The sequence below is a fragment of the Ornithorhynchus anatinus genome, chromosome 18 (genome assembly GCF_004115215.2).
Source record: "Ornithorhynchus anatinus isolate Pmale09 chromosome 18, mOrnAna1.pri.v4, whole genome shotgun sequence".
In the NCBI taxonomy this organism is placed as follows: Eukaryota; Metazoa; Chordata; class Mammalia; order Monotremata; family Ornithorhynchidae; genus Ornithorhynchus; species Ornithorhynchus anatinus.
The window spans coordinates 5,826,070-5,841,338 of record NC_041745.1 but is presented as its reverse complement, the minus strand read 5'-3'; the positions used below and the strand labels follow the sequence as shown (position 1 = coordinate 5,841,338).

Genomic DNA, 15,269 nt, shown 5'->3' with positions numbered 1-15,269 from the left:
GATTAGACTGTCTCACACAATACTCTCCAAGACACCAACTCTAGTGTATGGTAATGAAATATTGATTTATTTATTTTTTGTCCTTAAAGTCATTCCTAGTTGAGCTTCTGGGGGAAGGGGAGAAGAGGGCACTTTTACTCAAAACAAGGTTACACTGCAGGCTAGTGGTTTGGTCTTCCAAGGCTCGGTCTTCCAGCCTGCTTTACTCTCAGATCTGTTGGAACATTTAATAAATAATAATAATAATTATGGTACTTGTTCAGCGCTTATGTTCCAAGCACTGTTCTAAGTACTGAGGTAGATACAAGTTAATTAGGTTGGATACAGTCCCTGTCCCATATGGGCTCACACTTTTAATCCCCATTTTGTAAATGAGGTAAGTGGGGCTCAGAGAAATGAAGTGACATGCCCAGGTCATGCAGCAGACAGGTGGTGGAGCCAGGATTAGAATCCAGGTCCTTTTGATTCCTAGGCCCATGCTTTATGCACTAAGCCATGCAGCAACCACGAAATTTTTATTTTCCAAGTCCCTTGACCCCAAGTTGAAATAACTCCCCAGAAAGCAATCCCAGCCCCAATACCATCTTCTTCATACTTATCTTACCCACCAAAATAATTGTGTGTGAGAATTCATTTGCAAAAACAAAATGTATCCTGTTCACTGGGGAGTATCATCCTGGGAGAGGAATATTCTCATTTCTTGATTAAATGGCTCATAGTATTGAGCCAAATCTTAGCATTTAATTTGAATTGATCAGATCTCCAATCTGTATTAATGAAAAAGACTGAGAGAAGTCAATGGCCTGCTGGAGAATTTACATCAGTTCAAAAGCAAGCACAAGGCTCTATCAAAAGAAAGTCACTATCCAAACAACCTTAAAAAAAACTTGACACTCATTTCCAGGTGGGGTGTGACCACCCTATCAAAACTCCAATTCTTCCTGTCATCTAGACTTTAAGTTGATTATAGGCAGGGAACTTTTCTGCTAATTCTGTTGTATTGTACTCTCAAAATGCTTGGAACAGGACTCTGCACATAGTAAGCGCTCAGTAAATATCACTGAATGAGTGATTGATTGATTTCCAGGGAGTAGATGGAACTCTGGCTGCCTGGAAACAGAATTAAGACTTAGGTTATCTCCGTGGAAATGGAGTGTAGAAAAGTTTCTATGCAAAAGCAGTCAGTGCTGGAGAGAACAGCTCAGCTAACCGTTCCGGAAATGAGAGAAGCTCAAACTGGGGATTAATGCAAGCGGGGTCTCAATTGTGCAACCATTCCTATTAAAAATGACACTGATAGAATTTATCATGTGCTTATTTAGAAAAGCAGCATGGCATAATAGATAGAGCACAGACGTGGGAGTCTGAAGGTCATGGGTTCTAATCCCGGCTCCACCATTTTTCTGCTGTTTAACCTTAGGTGAATCACCTCACTTCTCTGTGCTCAGTTACCTCAGCTGTAAAATGGGGTTTGAGACTATGAGCTCCATGTGGGACAGGGACTGTATCCAACCAATTTGTTTATTTCCACCCCTGCACTTAGTATAGTGCCTGGCACGTTGTAAGCCCTTAACAAATACCACAATTATTATTATTATTATTATTACTAGGTGTCAAGAGCAGTACTAAACATTGGTGTCAAGACAAGATAATCAGATCAGACCTAGTCCCCGTCCCACATGAGGTTCTCAGTCAAAGACGGAAGAGCAGGTATCTTATCCCCAATTTATAGATGAGGAAACAGAGGCCAAGAGAAGTTAGTGCCCTGCCCAAGATCACACAGCAGGCAATTGATGGAGCCAGGATTAGAACTCAGTTCCTCTGATTCCCAGGCCTGTGTTTTTTCCTTCTAGAACACTATTATTGCTGGTAATGTCACTGGACAGTAATACAGTCATTAATCCTAACGGGAGCCTTGACCCAGAACAAGGTCATTGGTTGAGCAGGAGCCGTGATGTTCCAGCACCGGGAAGGGCCAAGTGATGAGCTTTTGTCTTCTATTAAAGATGCTGCAGAGCCTGGCGGATCAAAGCCCAGACCCAATATGCAATTCCAATTTCATCTTCCCTCCCTCCAGATCAATATCAGAATTTGTCCCTCTGTATCCACCTCCTGTGCTAGCATATTAATTCTTTGGAGGAAAGGCCGCCGGTAGCAGAGCCTGCAGAAGTGGTTTAAATTCTTATCCGTACGCCAATCTCTCCGGCTTTAGGGACCTCCACTTATGTCAACTATGGAAAAGGGAGCAGGGGAGAGGCAAAGGGTCCTGGGACTCCAGGGGGAGCCCGGGATCATTTGATTTCTCAGCTTGACAACCTTAATGAGTTTGTGGCATTTCCAAGAGTTGCACAGCTTCTAAGCAGGGCTCACAACACAGAGGTGGATGTCGGGTGGCCTCTGGGCAGACCACGGCTCAGTGTTCTCCTGCAAATGCAGGCAATAGACGAGGCACTCACTGGGCTGGGAAACTGTGCACACATTAGGGATGGATCAAGTTCGGGGATTGTCTCTCCCCACTGCCAGGAGCAGTCTATTAAAGTTAGAGAGAATTTCTGACTATGGTGCTGTAGGCTGATTCAGTCTCTCTCCCCTTTGTGCGGCCTCCTGTTGGCTCTCCCCATCGGAGCTCCCTTTTCAGAGTTAGAGTGATTGGAGTCGAAAGATCTGGGCGGTAAGACACCACAGGAGGATCGGGGTGTCGATTGGTACTGCAGTGAACCAGGAATGGAGTTTCGCTTTCTGAACGCCAAGGTGCCACAGGACATCAGAATAACAACGGAATCTAAAATGCCTGCTTCTTGTTTTCTTTCTTTTTTCTGTCTTCCACCTGGATGCTTCAAGCTGGGGTCCCATCAGATTGCACAAATTGAGCTGAGTTGAGCCAACATTGGTTTCTTTGTCAAGATCTCTCACTCAGAGAGTGCAAAGAACAGCATGGCTCATTCAATCAATTATCTCTCTCTCTCTCTTCCTCACCTCCCTCCCCCGCCAAACCCTCTATTCTCCTCACCACCTGATTCAGGATTAAGAACAACAGCTTTCCAGAAAGAAAGATTCCATTTAGGTGACAAAAAATAAAGGTTTGACCATGTGGTTCAATAATAAAAATGGCATTTATTAAACACTTACTATGAGCCCAACACCAGGGAAGACTGAAGATATATCAGATCCAATCCTTGACCCATACAGGACTCACAATCCAAGAAGAAGGGAGAATAGGTATTTTATCACTAATTTACAGGTGTCGAAACTGAGGCACTGAGAGATGAAGTGACCTGACGAGATCACTCAGCAGGCAAGTGGTGTGAACAAGAAATCCTCCTACCTAATGAGAGATAGCTTCTCTACTGTCTGTTAAAATGGTCAAGTACCATTCCTTTCCTGGGGCCTGGCTCCCAAGGGCTACAGGAGCTGAAAAGGGTGATAAGGAGCAGAACTGGAAAGCAGCCTGGCCTTTGGAAAGAGCACAGGCCAAGAGAGTCAGAGGACCTGAGTTCTAAACCCAGTTCTGCCAATTGTCTGCTCTGTGATCATAAGCAAGTCACTTAATTTCTCTGTGCTTCAGCTTCCTCATCTCTAAAATAGGGATCTAATCCTCCTCCCTCCAACAGGGACTATGTCTAAACTGGTTATCTTGTATCTACCCCAGTGCTTAGTATAGTGTCTAGCACATAGTAAATGCTTGCCAAATACCATTAAAAAAACTGTGGTTTGGCCTCTATTCTTCAGCCAGTTCAACCTTAAGGAGTTGCCCAAGAAGTCAGATTGTTCTGGAAGAGGAAGCTTCTTTGCCTGAGCTTGGGTGGATTCATATACCTGGACCCAACCCCTACCACCCCCAAGACTAGAATAATGAAGCCCCAGATCACATCTCACCAAGTGGAGGGAAACCCTTGCCAACCTCAGAGATTCAATTTCACTCGGACAGGAGTCCAAGAATTGAAAGCAATCTCTGTGAGGAGATGTATTATTCATCACTCTTTCTCCCAGATTGGAAGTAGCCCAGCAATAACTTTTATGCTGGTACCACACCACTTCTGTTAATCACTCTAGAAAATGCAGTCTTAGAGTATGGGGGATTTGGAGGAAGCTCTTCCCCGGGGTGGTATTCAGCACATGCAGCGGGGCCGGTCGGAGCTCAGAGCAGAGAACACCTGTGGACTCGTGGCCTCAGACATGGTGCTTCCCTTCCAGCCTCCATGCACCATCTCCCCTCCTCTACTAAGGGCACACTTGTGCTCTTGTGCCCCTTCTTCCCAACACTGTCCCCTGCCCTTAAAAAATGATCCTCGAGGGTCTCTTCTTGGGGAGGATTCACAACAACAGCACAGAACTGGAGTCTAACAACCCAGGTTCAAGTCCCAGCTCTATCACTGACCTGCTGTGTGACTTTGGGCAAGTCACTGAACATCTCTGAGCTTTTGTTTCTTCCTCTGTAAAATGGGGATGAGATTCCCACCTCTTAGATTGGGAGCCCCATGTGGGACTAGATCTAATCTATCTTGAATTATCCCAGGACTTAGAACACAGAAAGTACTTAATACCATCATTTTTAATACCATATGACAAGAAATATTTGAGCTTTAAATCCACACTTTAGTTCATTTCCATTATTTGCTTGGATGTTATATTTTACTCTCCCAAGTGCTTAGTAGAGAAGCAGCGTGGCGCAGTGGAAAGAGCATGGGCTTTGGAGTCAGGGCTCATGAGTTCAAATCCCAGCTCTGCCACTTGTCAGCTGTGTGACTGTGGGCAAGTCACTTAACTTCTCTGTGCCTCAGTTCCCTCATCTGTAAAATGGGGATTAAGACTGTGAGCCCCACGTGGGACTACCTGATTCCCCTGTGTTTACCCCAGCGCTTAGAACAGTGCTCTGCACATAGTAAGCGCTTAACAAATACCAACATTTTGGAGAAGCAGCGTGGCTCAGTGGAAAGAGCACAGGCTTTGGAGTCAGGGCTCATGAGTTCGAATCCCAGCTCTGCCACTTGTTGGTTGTGTGACTGTGGGCAAGTCACTTAACTTCTCTGTGCCTCAGTTCCCTCATCTGTAAAATGGGGATTAAGACTGTGAGCCCCATGTGGGACAACCTGATTCCCCTATGTCTACCCCAGCGCTTAGAACAGTGCTCGGCACATAGTAAGCGCTTAACAAATACCAACATTATTATTAGTACAGTGCTCAGTAATTGCTCAGTAAATACAATTGAATGAATGAATGTTGATGTGAGTAGCTGGCGGGAATAAAGGAGGCAGTAAGGCCCTTTGTCTCTAAGTTTAAAAAGTCAACAAGTAGCAATGGGTACAACTGAAATTTGAAAGTATTCCTTGTAATATTAATTAAGCATCACCAGAACAAGGAAGCATTGTGCTACATTATACGACATACTTGTATACTGAGTACACTTCGGGCTGTGTAGGCAACTTCTATTGATATGAATAGAAATGAAACATTTCTACATCAGGGATTGCCATGGGTATTTTTAGTCCCATTGTAAAATAATTAGAATTTTGGTCAAATTTAATGATAGAGTTTGGATTTCAACATAAGAGTGTCTGTTAATCATGAGGTTTTAAGGATGAATAGTCCAGCACTTCAATTCCAAGAAAAAACTTCCTTTCATCTAGTCCACCTAATAGTGTTCCTCAGTTATTTTGGAGGCAAAAGTACAAAGTTATTATTAAAATGAGCACATATTAGTGACTACCTGGTAATATAAGGAATAAAACATGCTGCTGGTAATAATGCCTTATATTCTGAACTCTATTCCTCAGAGAATAAGGTCAGATAACTTAATCTGTCATTTTCCATCCTTCCTCCAGGAAAGAGTTTTTTTCCTAGTACTTCCCAAGACTCCATCTTAATTGCCTTGCATTCAGCCTAAATTTTCCACATATCTGTGATCCTTCCTATCCCTAAACAGACAAAGCACAGTTTCCACTGAAGTCTAGTAGCCAATCACAGTTAGCCATCAGAGATTATTTGAGAGAAACAAGACAGGTCCCAATCACAAGCTAGACAGAAGTCATGGGGTAGAACAGAGCACTGGGATGGAAAAATGCTGAGAATAAAAGTAACATCCAATGAACTGACACATGCAACCTGAAGAATGATGAAAATCAGTGAGGTAAAAAATATCTCAAGAATGAATGAGTGAATGGATGAATCCATGTTCACTTTCAATAGGTTGCAGTTATTTGATTACCCTCACCCTTCCTTCCCCAGGAGTTCTCCAGTCCTTGGGTGTCTGCAGTACAATAATAGAAGCTCCTATGAGCAGGAATTTTACAATGGATTTTTGGTCCTGAAATGCCCCCAAAAGCCCTTTCTCGGCTGTTCAGAAGAAGGACTCTGACTACTTGGTCACACCCTCCCTCCTGCCTGGATCTCACTCCCCCTACACATCCAACAGACTTCTGCTCTCCCCAGATCCAAAGCCCAACTGAAATCATATCTCTAGGAAGCAAGCCTTGTCTCTTCTCTCTCTCTCTCTCTCTCTCTCTCTCTCTCTCTCTCTCTCTCTCTCTCTCTCATTTCCTCCCCTTATTTCCCTCCCTCTTTTGTTATCTATGCACTTAAAACTATACCCCTCCAGTGCCTTCCCACTTCTCCCACACACTTATATGCCTACCTTTAAACTTGGTTGCTTTTACCCTACCTGTAATTTATTTCAGCATCTCTCTCCCCAGCTGGATTGTAAAGCAGGGGTCGTGTTTTCCAACTCTACTGTACTCTCCCAAGCACTTAGTACAGGTGGTCTGCACACAGGAAGTGCTCAATGAATACCAATAATTGATTGACTGCACAGAGTAAGCGCTCAATAGATATCTCTGATTTAGAAATGAGTTTTGATGAAACTCACCTTCCTTCATATGGCAACAGAAGCTCAAGGCAGAGATACTGGTGGGTCTTAACGGTGGTTTGGTGAGGTGAAGTGAAGGACACTCTCCTGGACCACCTCTGTCTCCTCGATTTTTGTCTGTTCATTGTTCACCCCAAATGAATGATGTTATTGCTACCTCCCTCTCTTTTTTAAAAATAGGTTAAAATTGTCAATCTTGTTGAACAGTTTTAAAGCATAGCATACAGTGTTTAGTCCCATGAGAGACTGCCTCGCCTCTCAGGTTAGCCCTACATTGGTTTTTATTTTTTTATGTTTCCTAAGCCATCTGGCCCAAAAACAAAGACCTCTCAGGTTAGCCCTACATTGGTTTTTATTTTTTTATGTTTCCTAAGCCATCTGGCCCAAAAACAAAGAACCCCATTTGTGGCATTTAATTTTTATTTCAGTCATCTGGGGGTTCCAGACCTCCAGTTCTCCTATCCAGATGCCCAAATTTCTTGAAGCTAAAAACTTGAAAATATAGAAAGCAGAAATAACTGCAAGTCATGATAATACCTGCTTCATGCTAGTGGATTTTTGAAAACTAAATTTTGCTGGTTTCTTCCAATACAAAATAAAATATCATCTTACCATTCTCACCAGATGTCTTGTCTTTTCCATTGGTTGCACCCGCTCCTTGTCGCTGCAAGGGTGAAAAGAATACAAAGTTATCGTTGGCAGTTTCCCATCTTGTTATTGTAGAACAATATTTTTTAAAGTACAATATTCCAACAAGGGCACTCTTTTCCCTTTGCTTTTTTTGCTCTGATAGCATCTCCTCTGTAACAGAGCAGTTAAAATTAGCCACCTGTTGAAGGCTTTAGGTTCAGACAGTGGAAGACTAACGGAAGTATCAGGTCAAGAAAAAGAATTTCAAGAATCGAACTCCCCAAGTTCCCTAATATTCAAACTTTTTTTGAGTGCTTAATGAAAGACTCAGAAGAGCCTATTTCCTTCCTGGGTGTTTTCAAATGAATAAAGGTGGGCAGAGTTTCAAGACTGAATAGAACAAAGTAATGGACTTCAAGTGCAGATCAGATATACCCAGAATCCTTATGTCTTTTAACATTGACATCATTCAGACACTGAATACCATTCTTCAAAACAGAACTAACAGCAAAGCAAATGTGTCTGTAAGAGAGGAAAAAAGCCATTTGTACTAAAATTTCTTTTCAGTAGGACTTCTTTGTCAGTCAGGGGGAAAGCTGATATCAACTGAGATTTCTGATGGATCTTCAAATCAAAAAGTTATCATGGCAGACTAAAAGAACCCAGGCACAAAACAATCACCAACTCCAGCCTGCAAACTCATTATAGGCAGGGAACATGCCTGCTAATTCTGTTTAATTGCACTCTCCAATGCGCTTAGTACAGTGTTCTGCATATAGTAAGCGCTCAGTAAATACATCTGATTGACTGACTGAACTCACCATTTTAAATTCTGACAAAGTTCTAAGATTAATTGGAATTTTAAATTTTTCCTTCATCTCATAAACCTCTGTCTCTAAATGACTTGAGTGAAATCCTCTAAATAGAGATTAACTGAGTAAAACAGATGCTCTAGTCCAAAGCCCAGATTTTAATCAATTGTGAAGCATATCTGAAATCACTAAAATGATGCAGCTTAGTGCAGATTCAAAATGACATCAAGCTTTATTGAGAAGTGGGGCCTCAGCAGTTGGGAAGGCACCGTTCTTGGGATTTCCCAGCACTGCCTCTATAAAGTCTCTTACTGCTTTGGGTCTTAGTTAGCCAAGAGTTTTACAGGGGCTGTCTGTGAATCTCGCAATCAGAGAACATCTGTACGATTGGTCAGAATCAAAGAAAGGCTAGGTCTTACAATGGAATTTAGAAACACAGAAGTACATGTGGACATCCTGTTTTGATATTCCAAACAAATGTTATCACTCCCTGAACTTTTATTTTTTGTTCTTCCCCCAACCCTCGGCCAAACCAAATAATTCAATTTCTTCCCAAATTCACGAAAGAGAACCAGATTTTTTTCTCTGCTGCTCCCCAAAAGACGCATCTCTCCCTCACCCACTACTATTTTGGCATTTGTGGACTATCTATGTACTTGTGAACTCACAACCACTTGCAACATTGTCTTGGAAATCTTATGAACTGTATTATTTAATCTCTAAACTCCTTTTCATATTCATTTTTCTTTCTTCCTCCTCTCTATAAATTATTTTATTATCTGTCTTCCTCACTAGATTACAAGCTCCTTGGGGGCAGGGATTGCATCTACTAGGTCTAACTTACTCTCCCAAGTACTTGATACAGTGCTCTTCTTGCAGTTAGCACTCAATAAATATTGCTGATTGAGTTTAGCATATTGAGGTATTAAACGAGTGTTTTACTGCAGAATTTTGTACAGTTCATGCACTTAGTACAGTGTTCTGCGCAGAGTAAGCACTCAGTAAAATGCCACTGACCTTTATTTCATCCATCTTGATTCTATTTATCTTTCTGTCTAAGGTTACCATCTTCCCCAGTGATACTGGGATAATTTGCTTCAGTCTTATCTCTTTCAACTCTTCAAACTCATTTCAGCTGATGTATTCAACTTCTTTCCAAATGTTCCACAGTTCTGTTTAAATTCACTTCTGGCAGAGTGTACTATTTCCCTCATCATTTTATTTTCTTCAGCTTTCATGCTTGCCTGTCCTCTTGGTCATTATTTTCAGCAACTCCTCCTTGACACCCTCAACTCCACAACCTCCTTCCTTGCTTGGTGCTATTTTTGCTCCAGCCTTATTTGTTGACAAGATTATATAGGTAAGAAATGTATCATAATCACTGTCAATTCCCTCAGTGGAATTTATTGGAAGTCCAATGTACACTGATCGTCTGCAAACTCCTCTTTGCTAAATTAGCAGTTAGCACTTATGAGTTTTTAAATCTTGATCTTTTTCGAGTAAGAAAATCTAAAACTCATGGAAGAAACTGGGTACTTGAGCCACTGAAGCCAGATTATTGCCAAACAGCAGTTCACCACTGTGTCATGTGTTTGAGATGGTTTCACCATGTCTTTAAGAGGTTTTCTTCAGCTCTCATGGCCCAAATGCATCCCTTTTCCAGTCCCTCAGACAATAACTATTTGACTATCCTGCCACTTTCCTTTCTCGTCACACTCTTCTCCCCCCTGCCCCAGTCCATCTGTCTTGCTGGGAAGATTGTTTCAATACAAGAGAGCAAACAGTTCTCCAGGACTCGATTACTGGTAATCTTGTGTGCCACTGGATTTGAGCATGGGTCGTAGATGATGGGTCCTGGGTGTTGATAATCTTGCCCTGCCACTGGATGCTCAGCATGATTCATGGATAATGCTGATGAAACAGCTCCAGGAGCTGGATGTGACCAGAGATCTAGATAGCTTGCCTCAGTCAGTCAGTTAGTCAATCATATTTATTGAGCACTTACTGAACTAAGCACTTGGGAGAGTATAATACAATATAACAACAAAACCCGGTACCAAGCACCACAGTCTCTTTCCAAACTTGCCAAGAAAGCATCTCTTTCAGTCTTTCGATACCGTTACTTCTCTTTGAACCAAGATAAATGTATAATAATAATAATAATGGTATTTGTTAAGTGCTTACTATGTGCAGAGCACTGTTTTAAGTGCTGGGGTAGATACAGGGTAATCAGGTTGTCCCACATGAGGCTCACAGTCTTAAACTCCATTTTACAGATGAGGTAACTGAGGCCCAGAGAAGTTAAGTGACTTGCCCACAGTCACACAGCTGACAAGCGGCAGAGCCGGGATTGGAACCCATGACCTTTGACTCCCAAACCTGTGCTCTTTCCACTGAGCCATCCTGTACTCTTTTTGAAGTACATCTCCCTCTCCTCAGGGAATATGTCAACCCTCTTGTCCTGGCCATGTGTGCTACTCTCAACAGGATGTGATAATAGCAATAATAGTAAACACTTAATTGTATTATATACCAAGCACTGTGCCAAGCACTGGAGTAGATGAAAGATCCAATCACACACCTAGTAACTGTCCTAATTGTGGCCTCACAATTGAAGAGAAAGAACCGGTATTTCATCACTACTCTGGGCCCAGAAAGGTTAAGTGACTTCCCAAGGTCACACAACATTTAAGTGGTGGAACCAGGATAGCAGCCTGGGTTCTCTGAATCCCAGCCTTGGTCTCTTTCCACTAAGCCATGCTACCACTTAGAAGCAGCGTGGGCTCAGTAGAAAGAGCCTGGGCTTGGGAGTCAGAGGTTGTGGGTTCTAATGCTGCTACTTGCCACCATAATAATGGTGGCAAATATTAATCACTTTAATATTAATATGACAAGCATCTAAAAATAGTTTTTCCACAATGCTCTGTTGTGTTTTGGTACTAAATTCAGTTTTAAGACTTTGTCTTTCTTAGATTCCTGCTGTGTGAACTTGGGCAAGTCACTTAATAATAATAATAATAATGATGGCATTTGTTAAGTGCCTATTATGTGCAAAACACTGTTCTAAGTGCTGGGGAGGATGCAAAGTGACCAAGCTGTCCCACATGGGGCTCACAGTCTTAATCCCCATTTTACAGATAAGATAACTGAGGCACAGAGAAGTTAAGTGACTTGCCAAAGTCACACAGCTGACAAGTGATAGAGCTGGGATTTGAACCCATGCTCTCTAACTCCGAAGCTCGGGCTCTTTCCACTGAGCCACACTGCTTCACGTACTTCTTGGTGCCTCAGTTTCTTCATCTGTAAAATGGGGATGACAGATGGGACAGGTACTGTGTCCAACCCGATTAGCTGCATTTAATGCAGTGCCTGGCTCATAGTAAACAGTTAACACATGTCATAATAAATAAATAATAATAAATGGCTACCAAAAGCTTCCTCCATTGAGGCCATATTGCTTTAAAATTGTTTTATCCACTGGTTGGGGGTTATTGGGAAGCATATTTTTTGGCCTCTAGGGATTAAATGGGAGTGCCAATGACATGTTCCCATTCCAAGGCTTCCAATCTGACATCTTCATATATTAAAACTAAGGTTGTGTACATTAGCTAGAGGAAGGGGATTCAGAAAAAGAGAGGGCCAAAAATCCATCTCTTTCCTATTGCTGGCCCCAATACTCTTCTCAGCAAACATTATTTATCAATCCCCTTGTAAGCCATTTTATTTATTTCACTCCATGGGACTATTTGTATCGAAGCCTGCCATTTCTCCAGACTGTCGGCTTTTTACCTGCCTGAAAATGAGGTCATCTTGATGAACAGTTCAACACCTGGGACAGCTTTCAGATGGAAGAGATAAAGGAACACAGAGCTTCATGTCGAAAGCTGTGCAAACTGTGAGTAGGGACCACGTAACTGTATGTACACGAATGAATAATGAATAACATCGACAAGGCAACCAATTAAGCCATAATGTCAGAAATAGGTGGATGAGCTATCTCTGCCTCGGAATCGTGCCATAATCCCAATCATTCTACTTATCCTCTCCTTAAAGCAACAGAAAGCAATGGATTTCTATTGAGCACTATGTTTTCACACAGTTTTCATTAGGCCTACTTGAAAACTATCAGAGGATTTTCTATGGCAAATATTGAAGCCTGAAAGCAGAAATTAAGCTTTCCCCCAATCTCCAAGTTGAAAAGTCAAACTTTGAATGGGAATGAGGGGGAAAAAAATCTGACACCAAATCTGTACATTAAAACAGGATCCAACAGGTTGGGCAGGGGAGAAAAAGGCAGTATGTGAGTGCTAGGGATCATATTGATTTTTAGCCAGGTGTTTTGTGGAACATCAAACTCATTGTGGATCATTGGGTCTTGAAAATCAAAGTTGCTCTGAATTGTCTAAAGGGGAAATGGACTTAAAACTTGGGCATAATGATAAGAATGCAGCAGGTTTAAGTTCTTGGCACTGACATTTTTCCTTTGTATTCGTGGGGAAAGCCTTGAGAGGCCAAACTCATGAAGCAAGAACGGCACCAATAATTTAATCCTTCCGTGAGTGAGAACTACTGTCCCAAGGGAGATTTTGACCAGAAAAGTTTTTAAAACTGAAAAAAAAAAGAAAGGATTTACAGCTTAAATAACTCTACTTGAATCTTTTCCAATTCTTCCACAATAAAAGCCCTAGTCTGAAAATTTCCCTCTAATTCTGTACACTATTTGCATCCTGAAGACTTTAAGAATCTTATGGGCAAGGATTTTATCTCCCAACTCTTTCATATTGAACTGTCCCAAATGATTAGTACAGTTCTCTGCACACAGTAAGGACTCAATGAATACCATTTATTGATTGATTAGCGATCAATTGTTTTTATTGAGAGCCCCCTGGATTTAGTGATCCATCAGGCAAGTACAATAGAGATTCTGACTTTAATTAGTAATCCCAGTCTGCCCCTTTCCTGCTGTATGACCTTGGGCAAGTCACTAAAGTGGCTCAGTCTCCTCATCCGGGGAAGGGGAATTAAATACGTGTGCTTCCTCTTCACTTACGCTGTGAGCCCCAGGGGGAATAGTCACTGTGTCTAATCTGACTGTACTTTATCTACCCCAACACTGAGCACGGTATTTGACACACAGCAAAGCATTTTACAAATTTCACAGTTACTATTACCATCATCATCCACGGGTATGATTCTCCACCACATAAGCTACATAAAGTCATCCTGGACACCGGTGCATATAACTGGCGGCTCACGTCCCCCGCAAACTGGAGGCAGAGTGAGCTGACTAAATAGCCCTGCTGTGTGCGTAAACTATGGCTGGGGGAATGGGCCTGTGTGACAATACAGACATATGTATCCATGAAAATAAGCACATGTCCAGAGCCTAAAATAAATTCGGCAGCAGCAGCAGGTCGGGTGAAAATCAGGCAGCAGGCCAAAAAGACATGAAAGGGAATCTGCCGATCCTTTCTGTTCCCCTTCTATGGGGCTCCCAGGGGATTCTACGTCAGGAGGGAGCCTTAGCCATCTGCTTGCTGTAGGCAGGCCACAGAAGACATTTTTCCTTCATAATTCTCATGGGAAGAACAGAAGCGCATGGAAAAGCAGCCAGAAAGTTGCTGAGGAGTAGTACTATAGCAATGGCCCAGGTTCTGTGGGCCATCAACCCCGGACCCCTGGGTGCCACGTCCTGGCAGGGGTGCTGACTGAGGGCAGTTTGGGAGTGGTGCTCAGGCCCCTCCACCCTCGTGGGATGTAGGAAACCCAGATGAACCCCTGGTGACCATGCGGCAGGAGTGTCTGCAGCCTGCTCTTTCCAAGAGCATAGACTGGCTCCTGTTCCGTGTGGGGATAAATAGAATCCACCACATTCATCAGGAAGTACTTCGATACCTATTTTCTGTCTCCCTTAGACTGAGAGCCCCAAGTGAGACAGGGATTGTGTCCAATCTGCCTATCTTGTATTTACGCCAGTGCCTAGTAGAGTGCTGGGCTCATAGTAAGTGCTTAATAAATACAGCAGTAATAATAATAATACTAAGCATTTACTATGTGCCTAATGCAATAAAATCAGATCAAACAGCCCCTGTCCCTCATGGGGCTCACTGTCTAAGTAGGAGGGGGAACAGTTATTGAATCCCCATTTTACAGATGAGGAAACTGAGGCCCACAGATGTTAAGTGGCTTGCCCATGGTCTCACAGCAGGCAAGGGGCAGAGCTAGAATTAATAATAGTAATAGTAATAATGGTATTTGTTAAGCACTTATTATGTGCCAGGCACTGTTCTAAGCACCGGAGTGGATACAAGGCGATTGGGTGAGACACAGTCCCTGTCCCACATAGGGCTCATAGTCTTAATACGCCTTTTACAGATGAGGGAATTTAGGCACAGAGAAGTTAAAGGACTCACCCAAGGTCACACAGCAGACAAGTGGTGGAGCCAGGATTAGAACCCATGACCTTCTGACTCCCAGGCCTACCACTAGGCCATGCCACTTCTGCGGGTCTCTTAGTCTCCAGTCCTGTGTCCTTTTAGAGACACGCTGTAGGATCTGGGATTCCAACAGGCTTGTGTAGTACATCGTCACGATTCACTGTGAGCCCACACAGTGTAGCAGAACAGTGTCATTTAGAATAGGGGAGGTGCCCGTTCATCCCCTTCTCTCAGCCTATAAATGCCCAAAATTGCATCCTGGCAGTCATGGGGGTGGGGAGTCAGACCTTGCTGGCACTCTGGATCATATTAGCCTCTAACTTCACTGTGGTGAAAACACCAACCCAACCAGCTCCTCTAAGGATGTAGCTCCACAGCACCTGCAATTTAGAAAGAGTACTGCACTCTTTCTCCATCCTTCTTCCTCACTCCGCCTCCCTGGGGACCGTCACCTCAGAGTCTCCTGAAAAAGGGAACAGCTGGAGCAGAGGTGATTGCCCTGATCAAACGACTCCAGCCCCCCACTAT

The 15,269-nt window shown here is 42.9% G+C and overlaps 1 protein-coding gene across 1 annotated transcript in view; it reads right to left on the bottom strand.

Annotated features, from left to right (window-relative positions):
• Nucleotides 1-15,269, bottom strand: part of PCP4 (Purkinje cell protein 4) — a 45,962-nt gene that overhangs the window by 17,627 nt on the left and 13,066 nt on the right. The window contains exon 2 of the mRNA XM_007667205.3: nt 7,475-7,526. Within this exon, the coding sequence (XP_007665395.1) occupies nt 7,475-7,526 (52 nt within the window). The remainder of the gene's footprint in view (nt 1-7,474; nt 7,527-15,269) is intronic.